The sequence below is a fragment of the Coturnix japonica genome, chromosome 4 (genome assembly GCF_001577835.2).
Source record: "Coturnix japonica isolate 7356 chromosome 4, Coturnix japonica 2.1, whole genome shotgun sequence".
In the NCBI taxonomy this organism is placed as follows: domain Eukaryota; kingdom Metazoa; phylum Chordata; class Aves; order Galliformes; family Phasianidae; genus Coturnix; species Coturnix japonica.
The window spans coordinates 71,091,031-71,103,625 of NC_029519.1; the positions used below are offsets into that span (position 1 = coordinate 71,091,031).

At 39.5% G+C, this 12,595-nt stretch overlaps 1 protein-coding gene across 1 annotated transcript in view; it reads left to right on the plus strand.

Annotated features, from left to right (window-relative positions):
* WDR1 (WD repeat domain 1) overlaps positions 1-6,656 on the plus strand; it is a 19,342-nt gene extending 12,686 nt beyond the window's left edge. The window contains exons 9-15 of the mRNA XM_015862693.2: positions 355-442; positions 1,672-1,828; positions 2,521-2,608; positions 3,451-3,561; positions 4,009-4,182; positions 5,251-5,395; positions 5,714-6,656. Of these exons, the coding sequence (XP_015718179.1) occupies positions 355-442; positions 1,672-1,828; positions 2,521-2,608; positions 3,451-3,561; positions 4,009-4,182; positions 5,251-5,395; positions 5,714-5,823 (873 nt within the window). The 3' untranslated portion in view covers positions 5,824-6,656. The remainder of the gene's footprint in view (positions 1-354; positions 443-1,671; positions 1,829-2,520; positions 2,609-3,450; positions 3,562-4,008; positions 4,183-5,250; positions 5,396-5,713) is intronic.
* The last annotated feature ends 5,939 nt before the right edge of the window (positions 6,657-12,595 follow it).

Consider the following 12,595-nt stretch of genomic DNA (forward strand, 5'->3'; position numbering starts at 1 on the left):
ATGTCCTAGATTCCTGCTGTTGCTGCTGTAGTTCTTATTTTGAACCTCCAAAGCCTGAAAAGTAAACTGTATGAAAAGGCCGTGTAAATATTCTGGCCCAGCTAAGCAGTAGAGATATTCACATTACCTATTTGCTCCTTCTTTTAAAGGTTAGTACATGGAAAGAGCAATACAGCAGCAGTAAAACAACTTAATCATTAATTAGCAATTTGTATTCTGCATGACCTTGAAGGCTTATGAGTAAAATTGTTACTTTCTAAATAACTTGTAATTCTTCCCAAATAGATTTGATGTTTATAAATGTTAAAATGAAAAATTGCTCATAATCAATTATTTTTTGTGTCCTGTTCACAGGGTCATAGTAAATCAATCCAGTGTCTTACAGTGCATAAAAATGGTGGAAAATCGTATATTTATTCTGGCAGTAACGATGGTCATATTAATATCCTTTGAATGATAAAGAGATACTTGTTCTGGTCTTGAAGTCTGAGGGGAACATATGAGGAGGGGGGGGGGGGAAAAAGTTATCCAGAAATCAAAAATTATCTTTATTGAACACAAGTTTAACAGATTTCTTCAGTAGACATTAAACATTAACTGTCCTGTTTTAATCTTTGTCTTTAAACTTGCCTGTTAAATACAGGCTACATCTTCGTTTCCAGTTATCGCTGAGGATAAGTAAATATCTGTGGAAAGTGAGAGTCTAATTTGTGTGTTTCATTATACATGCTAAATATATATTGCTGCTGCTTGCTGATAGAGACAATAAAAGGTGCATTTTTAGCATGTGCTGAAAGTAATCTGTTGAGGTTTCTTAGATATTCAGGACAAGGAAGATAAATTCTTGTTCATCCCTTTGACCTGGTAGCAAGCATTTAGAGTTGTTTTTCCTATCTATGCTATACTTTTAAGTTTCACAATGTGTCAGTTCTCTTCTTCATTTGGTATTCCCAATGCGACCAGGCTTTCTCTCTAGTCAAGAACTCTTAAGACTCAGTTTCAGTCCTTTTGGATTATGAATATTAGAAATACAAATTGGTTCCTGAGGGGCATTGATTGTGTATGATACTGTGGCGTGTTTAGCTAAAATACTGTTTAACATTCTGAAGCTTCACCCTGCTTTCCATGACACATTAAAGTGGTATCACGCTGGCAGCAGTAGAAAACAAAAAAAAAAAACAAAACAAAACAAAAAAAAAAACAAACAACAAAACAACAAAAACCAGGACTTCTTGTCAACAGAGCTCTGTATTGCACTGGTGATAGTTCATTATGTTTCTCATGAGAGGAAAGCCAGTGCTGCAGGACTCCTAGTTCTTTTGGGTAATATTTTGTATTCTCAGACCTTCATACTAGTTATTCTAGCATTTACTGTTCATAGCAGGTCATCTAGCTTGTTACAGAACATCAGAATTTCATTTAACGGTGTGAGGATAAGAGAGCCTTCTTAAAACAAGTGCACGGTTGCCAGAGAGTGTGTGGAGTCTCTATTGTTGGAGATGCTCAAAACCGAATTAAAGGGGTGATCTGCTGAGCAAGGATTTCACAAAATCTCCAGAGGTTCCTTCCAACCTCTGTTAGTCTGCTTATGTGTAATATTTTTAAATTCAGATATGGTTCTATATGGAAGTGCAGTGCCATCTTCAAATGTTCCTTAATTCTGCTGTGTACATTATTGGGATTCTGACACTGGAGAGAACGATGGCTTTTCTGGGAAAGGACATACAAACCAGGTTTCTAGAATGGCAGTAGATGAAATGGATCAGCTTGTCACCTGCAGTATGGATGACACTGTGCGCTATACCAACCTTAGCAAGAGGGACTACAGGTTAGTAAAACTGTTGGCTTTTATTATATTATTACAGCCTTCTTATTTTATAGCAAGTTTTGTTGATTTAAATGGCAAATAATGTTATGCTGCAACGTATTCAGGTTTAAGTTACCATGGAAACTGTAGAAATGATTGCGGTACCAACCTTGCTTTTTTCTGTGACAAAGAGAAATGCCTCACAGACATTTCTCACTTTGTCGCGCCCCTTCCACAGGTTAGATAGATATCGGTCATGTATCAGGTAGCTTAGTCGGATTGGTGGGAGAGGTGTCAGTTTCTCTCTAGTTCATTAATGCACAGGAGTGTTGTTAATAAACATCTGGTTAGGAGGAGTGGAACAGGACTATTTCTTCATTAAAAAGAAAAAAAAAATAACCTGCAAAAAATAAGAAGCAAAAAATAAATAAAAATAAAACAACTTCCACAAAAACCTATTAAGATGACCAAGTCAAATCTGAAATCTAGTCTCCAAAGCAGCAGCACTGACTTTCATTTGGAAGGTTTGCTTCTTGGTAGAGATACTGACATTCTAAACAGTAAGCAGAAGGAAATGTTGTAGAAAAAAAGTTATGCATGTCCTTAAGGTTCATTAATAGGTGATTACTTAAGTAATTGATTTTAAATAATAAGTATGAAATATGTTTGTTTTCTGTATTTCTGCTTCTCCATCTTACCACACCTTCCTGTAGTGGCCAGGATGCTGTGAAAATGGATGTTCAACCAAAATGTTTAGCTGTGGGTCCTGGTGGTTATACCGTAGTTTTATGCATTGGACAAGTAAGTATTAATATTAGTATTCATATTCTGTTAAAATCTGTTGGTATGTGACAAGAAGGGCTGTCTGACATGGCAGTGTGCGTGAAACAAAGGTGTGTCATTGAATTCCTCTATGTGGAAAAATGGCGCCTATTAACATTTGTTGATGCTTGCTGAATGCTGATGGCCACCAAACAGTGAATTGTCAGCACAGTGATGCACATGGTGGGTGTGAGAGACAAGGCGCGTTCTGGATTACCATATGGATTTTGCCAAGAGCGGCGTGCAGGCTGTTTTTTGTTGATGGTGAAAATGCATAGCTAGTGTTTCAATACTATTGAAAAATAGTATTTTGTAGCTGACAATTTGCTCTATCAAATAGTGTTATTGTGTTGCGTGTATCTGTTATGGTTCCCTTAGAAATAAATAGGCATTACTTTTGGAATGACTCATGTAGAGCTGCACTGTACTATTAGCTTGCTGCTTACTTGATCCTACATCCCCTTTTTTAATAGTGAACCAGGCAGGAAAGTAAGTATTGCTAAAAATACTGCTCTTTCCTTGTTTCTTTTGTATTCTGACTAAATGAGGTAAAGCTGAATGCAGTAGAGCGTGCCCTGTGCTCCCTAATATAGAGCACTTATGTATTCCAGTACAGCAGATTAGTTAGTCACCATGCATGGGCATATTTTCCTTTTTTTTAAAGAAAATATTCCCTCAGGATCAGGAGTTCCCTTAGGATCGGGGCATAGTAAGCTTCTGAGCAATCTTAGCGGATCTGATGACTAAGCAACGTGACTTAGTCATAGCTGTGCATTAAGCTACTGGAAGAAGGAGCTGAATTTCTTGTTTTCCATTTGCAGATTGTCTTGATGAAAGATAAGAAAAAATGTTTTGCAATCGATGACCTTGGCTATGAGCCAGAAGCTGTGGCTGTTCACCCTGGAGGAACTTCAGTAGCAGTGGGAGGAACGGTAAGGTTGTGCTTCCTAAGACTATACTTTGAACACTTGCACTATTGGCAGAAGCGTTTAACAATAGTAAGTCTGTTCTATTGGGAAGTAGATGGCAGCTCTAACAGGAGCAGTATTATAGTGAGTAACTGGTACTCCTGGGCTTGTGCTCCCCTGGTTCTTCCACCATTGTGACCAACATCACTTTCATATTTTTCTCTTCTTTAAGTTTACACTGATAAAAACAACTTAAAAGTAGACAAACCTTTGTTACTGTATACTAGACTTAGTGGAGAGTTACCCGTAGAAATGATACGTTCTTCAGACTATTTCTGAGTAGTTCTCAATGTAAGCAGTACTAGGTGGAACTGATGAAAATGTTCCAGAAGCTCAATGAGCCTTTCTGTTCCTGCTGTACAGTGACTTTTGTATTGTTTTTGTACCTATCCTCTTACTTTTATCTTGCAGGATGGGAATGTCCGTTTGTATTCAATCCAAGGAAACTCTTTAAAAAGTGATGATAAGACTTTGGAAGCTAAAGGTCCTGTTACTGACCTGGCATATTCTCACGATGGTGCCTTTCTTGCTGTTTGTGATGCAAACAAAGTTGTCACTGTCTTTAGTGTCCCTGATGGCTATGCGGTAAGAAATGCTGCATCAGGTTTCTTATTTGTTTATAAAAATCTGTTGTAGAATATGTGGCTGGTGGGCTTTAAATGCTAAATAATTTGTACTTGTTTCTGTGACTGTTTACATGGCATCTTGAGGTAGTGCTGCTTTTCACTGTAGCTTATGTTAAGCCTCCAGAGCATAAGAATAGGTGAAGGAAATGTACAGCATAGATTGGCTACTGGAAAAGTGCTCAAATTCAATCTAATACCAAAGATTTAGATAAATGAGGTAAGGGAGAGGATTGGGTTTCCACAGGATAGTGTAATTAAGTACAAAATATGCAGGTTCTGTGTTTGGATCAGCTGAATCAAGAGCATGAAGTTTTTAAAGGGAAAAATAAACAAATGATGTGCCTGTCAATTAGAGAATGTGTGCTTCTTTGTAAAATGGAGACAAATGCAGGCTGTTTGATAAGAATGCTGTAGTGTGTGATAAAATTGAATGAAGTAAATACAGCAGACTTGGCAATGTAATTTTGCTGCCTGTAGCAAACAGCTCTCTGGTAAGGACTAAGCAATTAAAAGGGATACATTAAAGCAAGGAACCTTGTCCCATTCTTCAATCTACTGTCCTTTAACCAAGAGTCAAGTAGGGGCCAAATTCTGCTTTTCATCTGAGCAGCCAGTATGTGGTTCAGCCTTTAAAGTCATAAGCTTTTACTGAATCTGTACAGTAGAAAAAAAGCAGGATTCCAGAAAAATGTTTCATTTTTGAACAAAAATGTAAAGAACTATGCTTTTGAAGAATGCAACATTATTTTAAAGCTGTTTAAACAAGAAGTGACTTGCTATATATGCACTTTACAGATCTACATGTAATGGAGCCTTTGGTTTGTCTAGGAAAAGGATTTTATTATTTACCTGATTAGAGTTTAAATAAATGGCTTAAAATGAAGTCAGTACTTGATCTAGGACATCCATTTATACCTCCAGTACACACTAAAATTTATCATTGTTTGTGATTCCTTGTATTGAAAGCTGGTATATTTCTGAAGTGGCTTAAACAAATAACACTGTATCATTAATTACTTCCAAACAGGAACATAATGTTTTTTATGGACATCATGCAAAAGTTGTTTGTATTGCCTGGTCACCAGACAATGAACACTTTGCTTCTGGAGGCATGGATATGATGGTATATGTTTGGACTGTAAGCGATCCTGAGACTAGAGTCAAGATACCAGGTATGTTTGCTTCAGGGTCTTCTTTATGAAAGTTGCGAGTCTGTCTTAATCCAGTATGGTGCTTCTTTTCTAAAACTAAGACTGGAAGCAGACGTGTTGCTGTATATGTTCCCAAACTAACTTAGCTTTCGTGTTAATCTCTTTTATCTAGCTAAAGCAGCCAGATATGTTAGTTTGTTACCTTCTTTTATTATGTAATCACTTAGAAAATACACTGCTAGTGCTGATTGGACATGAAAATCACTTTTCAGAATAGTGCTGAAATTTTATCAGTCTCTCCTTCCTAATTATTTTCTGCTATTTTGCACTGCCATACAGATGCTCACAGACTACATCATGTAAGCGGCTTGGCATGGTTGGATGAACATACTCTGGTAACAACATCCCATGATGCTTCTGTCAAAGAATGGTCTATTTCCTACAATTGAAATGAGCAGCTTCTTTGGAAGGACCTAATCAGGGACTAGAACTACTGCAGCGGAACATAGCATTTCTCTTAAAGAATCTGTATTGGCCTCTGGGTCTGCTATCATATCCTCATATCTTTACAGGGTGTTCATATCTGTAATTAAATGTACTTTGAAAGCTTTAGCCAGTAACAGTTTGCACATGAAAAGCACTTAAATTATGTCTGGAGCTTAACCTTTGTGCTGAACATTCCAGAGGCAACAGCCTAGCAAGTTGGCGTGAAAGATTCAAACTCAATCACTTGTTCTTTTCTAACCAAGAAACATGAGACTGTACAGCATGAGAGTAATACTTCTCATTTTTTCTAATTACAGAACATTTCTGTACTAACGGTCATAGTAAGAATATTTAGTTGCGATCTGAAACCAATCAAGCTGTGTGCAGCTACTGTATATTGCTTTGCTTCTCTGTACTGCACCAAACTGTTGCCTCAGATTTTTTCCTCCAGATAACAAAATGGGGTACATACATAAATAAACTTTTTATGTATTTCACGTCGAAGCTTTTTGATTTATTTTAGGATGGAAGTGTGGGATTTTGATGTACTTACTGTTGTGGGTATAATGTTTACCGATAATTGTTGTGGCAATTTCTTGCTAAGGAAACACATTTGTTACTTTCATGGATCAAGAATGTCTGGTCATTTCAATGTCAGGAAAAAAAATAATAATAATTGTTTCAAATATTAAAGATATTTTCTGTTTGAAGGAGGAGAAGCATGTTGTTGTTTTAAAAAATGCAGTACTTCTACCACCTTAATGAAAGTCCAGGAATTAAACTAAGTGAAGCATTATGACTATATGACTTGAAGTGCTTTTTGAGGAGATAGCGTTTGCTGAGTAAGGTCTGTGCATCTACATGTACAGAACAGTTGCATGTAAGCCATTAACTACTACAAAGAGATCGTGTTCTTGTGTTCTTAATCTACACTCTACAACACATTTAAGTGATTTGAATAAGTCCTACCAGGTTGGAGGAGGACGCTGGTGAAAAGCAGTAGGAAAACTTGTTACCATCTCTGATGGCCAAAAGTTGTTGGTGGTGTCCAGAAAACCTTGGAAGACTTGGATGAGGTTTTTTTATCTTGTTGTTGCTTTTTCTTTAAACAAAAAAACTTTTCTCTGCTTAAGTTTTTGTCGCCACCACCCCTCCAGTCCTGTTTAGTTTTTATTAAGCTTTCCTTTCTGTGTGGATTTGTGTTGTTTTTCTTACCAATCGTATTTCTAATGACACTAATGATACAGCAAATAAAACACTTTTGCTGCTGCTTGTACTGTGGACCATTGCTCAATTGCTGGAAAAAAAATTATCTGTCAAAAATATTGTAGTGAAGCAACTTTAAAAAAAAAATTGATTTAAGATCCAGACAATTTCTGTCGAGCTGCTGCTTTGTTCTGCTATTGCTTCTTGTGCTGTTCCTTGTGTGCTGCATATGCTGTTCCCCAGATCTCATCTGGAAGCGTTGCTACTGAATCTGCTCAGTGGATTCCTTGAGTTGTTCAATCCCTGTCATACAGGTAATGTTGGAAGCAAAGGAGGTTATGTAGGTGTTTATGGGTAAACTATGGCAAATCTGTTTTGTTTTTGTAAGGAATGATTCCGCTAGTGAAATGGTTGTGGGTTGGTTAAGGTTCTTGTTTGGTTGTTTTTTTGGTGGGGATTCTTTTTCTTGAGGGGAAAGAGGCAGTTTCCTGAAGTCCGCTACCACTTCAGTTATGTTCTGTGTATGAGAGGGTGTACACAGTGTCTGCAGAATGGTGTGTAGGACGTGGTACTTTCTGATTCCTGGAAGACTCTGCAGTCATAAATTGTATTACTGCCCATGCTGAATGCCTGTTAAACTTGAAACCCTGTATTATAACTCGCGTTTGGATGCCTGCCCTAAGTGGGTGGTTGCTTGTGCTTCAGCTTCCATTGGATTTGCTTGTTGGCACATGATTTGAGTTTCTAAGTCCTTACAGGCTATCATGGCCTTTGTAGTTAGAAGCAAATCTGACTGTAAAACTGCTTCTGCTGGTCCAAATGTCAGAGCGCTGGCTCTTTTTTGACCTAGAGTAGGTGAGGCCACAAATTGAGTTGAAGGAGGCCAGTTGAATTACTTCTGTTTGTCCCAAACTGAACAACTAATGTCTCAAGTTAAACATAAAGGTCAAGAAACAGTGATGGAGTGTGAGCACCCAGCTACAGCATGGCATACTTCCTTATTTCAATTCCACACACATTATGCGTACACAAAAAGTTGTGGTTTATTTAACTGGGCCTTCCATAGGTAACTTGTCAAGATATGTCATTTTTTGGTCTGTTTTTGTCACAATAAAGAGAACAAATACTGAGTGGTTATTTGGTTGTATAAAGCAGATCAATTTTTCTTCCAAAGGAAGTGCTGACCTTCGTTTCTGAAATAGTTTAAGGAAATAGAGCCTTCACTGTCAACTGTAAAATGTTTGTATAGTAACTGAAGCCATTAGCTTGACTGGACAAGTTGTCATTGTTTCAGCTGCATGGTTTTTTTCCCCCCTTGTTCGCAGTCCTGTTCTGCCTTTGGCTGGTGGCAGGATGCTCTGGAGGCAAACTTGTCAGCTCCTTGATCTCTGCTGCAAGAGAGAAACACAAGAATGGTATGGATTGGACTGTCATGAGGTTCAGCTATCTATGAGCCCTGAGTTATTTCTTTTGACAGTAGGACACAGATGGTAATGACCTCAAAAGGAAATATGTGAGATTTTTGAATCTTGACAAGTATGAAACTGGGAATACAATAAGAAGGGGGAGGGGAAGTGAGAACAAAACAAACACAATAGTTGTTACTATATTAAAATACACATTTGTGTTTTTATGCCAGTTGAAGCCCTGACCAAAACATGCTTCCCCAAGCCCTCGGGAGAGTAAAGGTTTCTGTTGAATGTCCTTTAAGCTGCAGCTGACAATTACCTGAAAGCAGTTTTCACTTTGCCGTGACTGTTGGCTTGCCTGCTTTACTGTGAAAATGCGGCTTAATTAGGCCAGAGATAGATTTAGAGAACTAATGTGACCAGTAATTCCTCACGAGGCTGTATTGTGTGGATTCCCCTTCCCACTTTTAACTTTGTGATTTAATCCTGTTTGCCTGTTCCATTTCTGCTCCTCTGGTACAGAACATTGGCCTTCCAAGAAGCTGATCTGTACTCAGCCAGAAACTCACAGCAGCTGTTCTGTGGAGTATCATCAGCAAATCCCAAATGACATCTTCAGTTGGTAGTGGGTAAACAGAGAGGTAAAGTACATTGCAAATAACTGGGACATGGAAATGTTTGTACAAAGTTGGGCACGTTGTGATAAAAATTGAGTGTAGACTTGATCAGACACACCATTTGATACATCACCTAAATGCTTTTGGGTTTGGATGTTAAAACCTATTCTCAGATTGAGGGTAACTGCCTGAAAAGCAAAGCCGTGGGATCCTTCAGCCTTGAACTGATTTTTGAAGCTCTGTTCCTATGCAGAGATCTAAGAATTTTTCCTACTACACATCAGTATGTCACTGCAGATACTGCTTCAGAGTTGCTGCATGAACATGGATTTGCTGATTGAATCTTTTCCCAGTGATCAATTTAGCCGTGGCTATCTTTGCTATGAAAGTGTGCCATACAGAAAAAGGTCCCTTCCTGATGCCCAGGAGCTTAAATGGCTGCAGTGAAAATGAGCATTAGGTTCTTGACTATGCAGGAAATGCTCATACTAAAAGAGCAAAGCTCTTTGGAGAGGCTTGAGAATTAAGCTAATCAGTGAGAGAATAAATAACGTGCCTCTTGCATGCCATAGGAAGTTCACTTGAAATTTGTGCTGACAGGAATTAAAGTCAGTTACACCAATTAATAGGAATGCTCATGAAAATGGCACTGAAAGTCCTCTTTGTTCCTTCATCTTGCCTAGTAAAAGTTATAAAGTATGGCTTATCCCTGATACCGAAAAGGAATTTCCTTGTGGATACCCAGAAATGCTCGTCGTTCCAGATTGCCTGATCTGTGTGATTTACACCAAGTCTGTTCCACATGAACAGTTGAGTCATCTGTATTTAGCAACTCCTGAAAACATGGCTTATCAACCTCATTTGGGCTGCCTGGGAGCTGCTCAGTGTGTCAGCTGGATCTCAGTGCTCAACTGTGAATTTACTGTGCTTCATAAATCTTGTGTAGCATTACATGGGGATGGGAGGGGTGTCCTCAGAGTAACAGTGCTTGGAAAAGCACTCATAATCAGAGGTGAAAATTTCGACTGGAGTCTGTGCTATGATTCACATGCACAATTTTGGGGTCGGTTCAGTGAATCTTTGTTTCCTGCACCTTGTTTATATGCAGCCTGTTGCCCATGTATGGTTCACATAGAAATAAACTGGCTTAGTGCATTGTGTTTCCACTGAAGGTCTTGCACACAGCACACTGAGCTGCCAGGGGGCAGTGCTGGGTTGCCGTTGCTCTGCAAAGCTTTCAGCATCAGTCAGTGATGGTGACTGCACCAGGGTATCACCTGAAAGTAGTTTTAGGATGGGGAAGTGGTGTGGAGCAGTAGCTGCCCGCAAATGGGTTTGTGTAAGGAGCTAAGAGATAGTCTTTATATGGATTTCTCAACACATTTATATGGAGCTGGGAAAGGACACTTTCTGCTTTGTGTATTTTATAATCTTCATAGAGAATCTGCTGCTAAGCAGTTAAAAACATCTTCAGTGCACTCAGCAGAGTAAGCCATGCTTCAGCTTGCAACCACAGCAATACCTGCATCATAGAAAAAGCTAAAATGAAAACATCAAGGTAAGGAAGGTACGCATCATCTGATCATACATGTACCTGATACTCTTTAGATTTGTACATAAAACCAAAAATTATAACAACAATAAAATTAATGAAAATATCGATCATAAATGCTAAATAAAAATGGTGTGTTAGTAGTTACCTCTGCAGAAGAAGTAGCTTTTCTGTTCACTTTGGGCCCCTCATTGCAAGAAAGACACTGAGGCCCTGGAGTGTGTTCAAAGAAGGACAACAAAGCTGGTGAGGGGTCTGGAGCACAGGCCATATGAGGAGAGGCTGAAGGAGCTGGGAATGTTCAATGTGGAGAAGAGGAGGCTGAGGGGAGACGTTATTGCTCTCTATAACTACCTGCAGGGAGGTTGTAGTGAGCTTGGGGTTGGCCTCTTCTCTCGTGTCATTAGTGATAGGACTGGAGGCAGTGGTTTCAAGCTGCACCAGGGGAGGTTCAGGCTGGACGTTAGGAAGTACTACTTCTCTGAAAGAGTGGTCAGGCAGTGGAATGGGCTGCCCAGGGAGGTGGTGAAGCCACCGACCCTGGAGGTGTTCAAAGAATGTTTGGTTGCTGTGTTGAAGAATGTGATATAGTGAGAACTATTGCTAAGTTTAATCCTGCTAGGGTCCAGAGCAGAGGCTCTTGCTGTGCCAGCCCTCTCTGAGGAATCACATGCCAGAAGGGTAGGTGCAGTGACTGCCTAGGACGCGGCTCCAGCACCAGGTGGCAGAGCAGCACTAGCAATTACATCTCCTATTTCTACTTTTCCACTTGTTTTCAGCTGATTGTGATATCCCAACTGAAAGTTCAAAATTCTTTCTGTTCTGAAAATAATTTACTTGTTCTCATGTGTAATTTCAGTCTGCTGCACACAGCAATAAGGAATGCTCACACCTCGGGCTAAAACATAGCACATGTTCCTGTTATGTTTGTGTGCATTGCACCCAGCTTTCTGCTGTTGCCATTCACTTGTACAGAGCTATCAGTGAGCACAGTACCATAGAAGCAGTCTAGATAGTGGGAGAAGCTGGATGTGTTGGAACTTTAGCACTTGTCACTGTAAGGACAGAGCAGTACTAAGAGAGCCAGCGAGGTGGCTGATCAGTAAAGAGGAAGCTGTAAGCAGTGATGCTTCCTACAGTCACTTTGATACTGAAACAAAATAGCAACAATAAGGCAGTTTATCAGAGGACACGACTGTCTATGAATTACCAACACAGTGAAACAGTTATTGTCTGCAGAATTTGAAACAAGGCAGCAAAATCAATTGTACAAGGAGTTGGAATCAGAGAGAGCTGCTGACTTTACCCTGATAACAGTGAATGCACAGAAAATGTCACAACTGGATTGTGTAACAGTCAGTGACCAGCTGAGCCAACAAAGATACGAGTCTAATATGAAATAAAGGTCTTTCAAGGTGGATAGATTACAGTCCTGGGCACAGCCACATGTGTGCAACTTGGTTTTGTGGGCAGCCTGCTGCAGGTGTGATTGGTTTGGTTGTGCTGCAGAGCAGTAGCGGTGTGGGCAGGGTCCCAAGGACAGGGATGTACTATAAGCAGCTTTCTCTACAAGCAAAAATCTGAACTGGCTCAGGTCTCATGACAGAACAGCTGTCCTCAGGCTACTTGAAGAAGCAAATTTGCTAGAAAAAACCCTGGAGCACAACAATCCTGCCACATGGGAGGTGAGTAACAAAATTGAGGTCTGCCACTGTGCTTGTCAAATGTTGAACTACCATTCTTTTTCTCACAGATGGTCAGAACCACCAAAGAAGAGGAAGCACTTCCATACGACAGTCTCTGTAGGAAGCTCAGTTGTTTCACCCATTCACATGCAGCATTTCTGATGGGGAAGTAGAGAGAGGCTGACAGGTATTGGTGCTTCCAGCCACTATCTCACCATCTTGCCAGAAAAGTTTATTGTAGTCTAAGAATACATGGACCTACATGT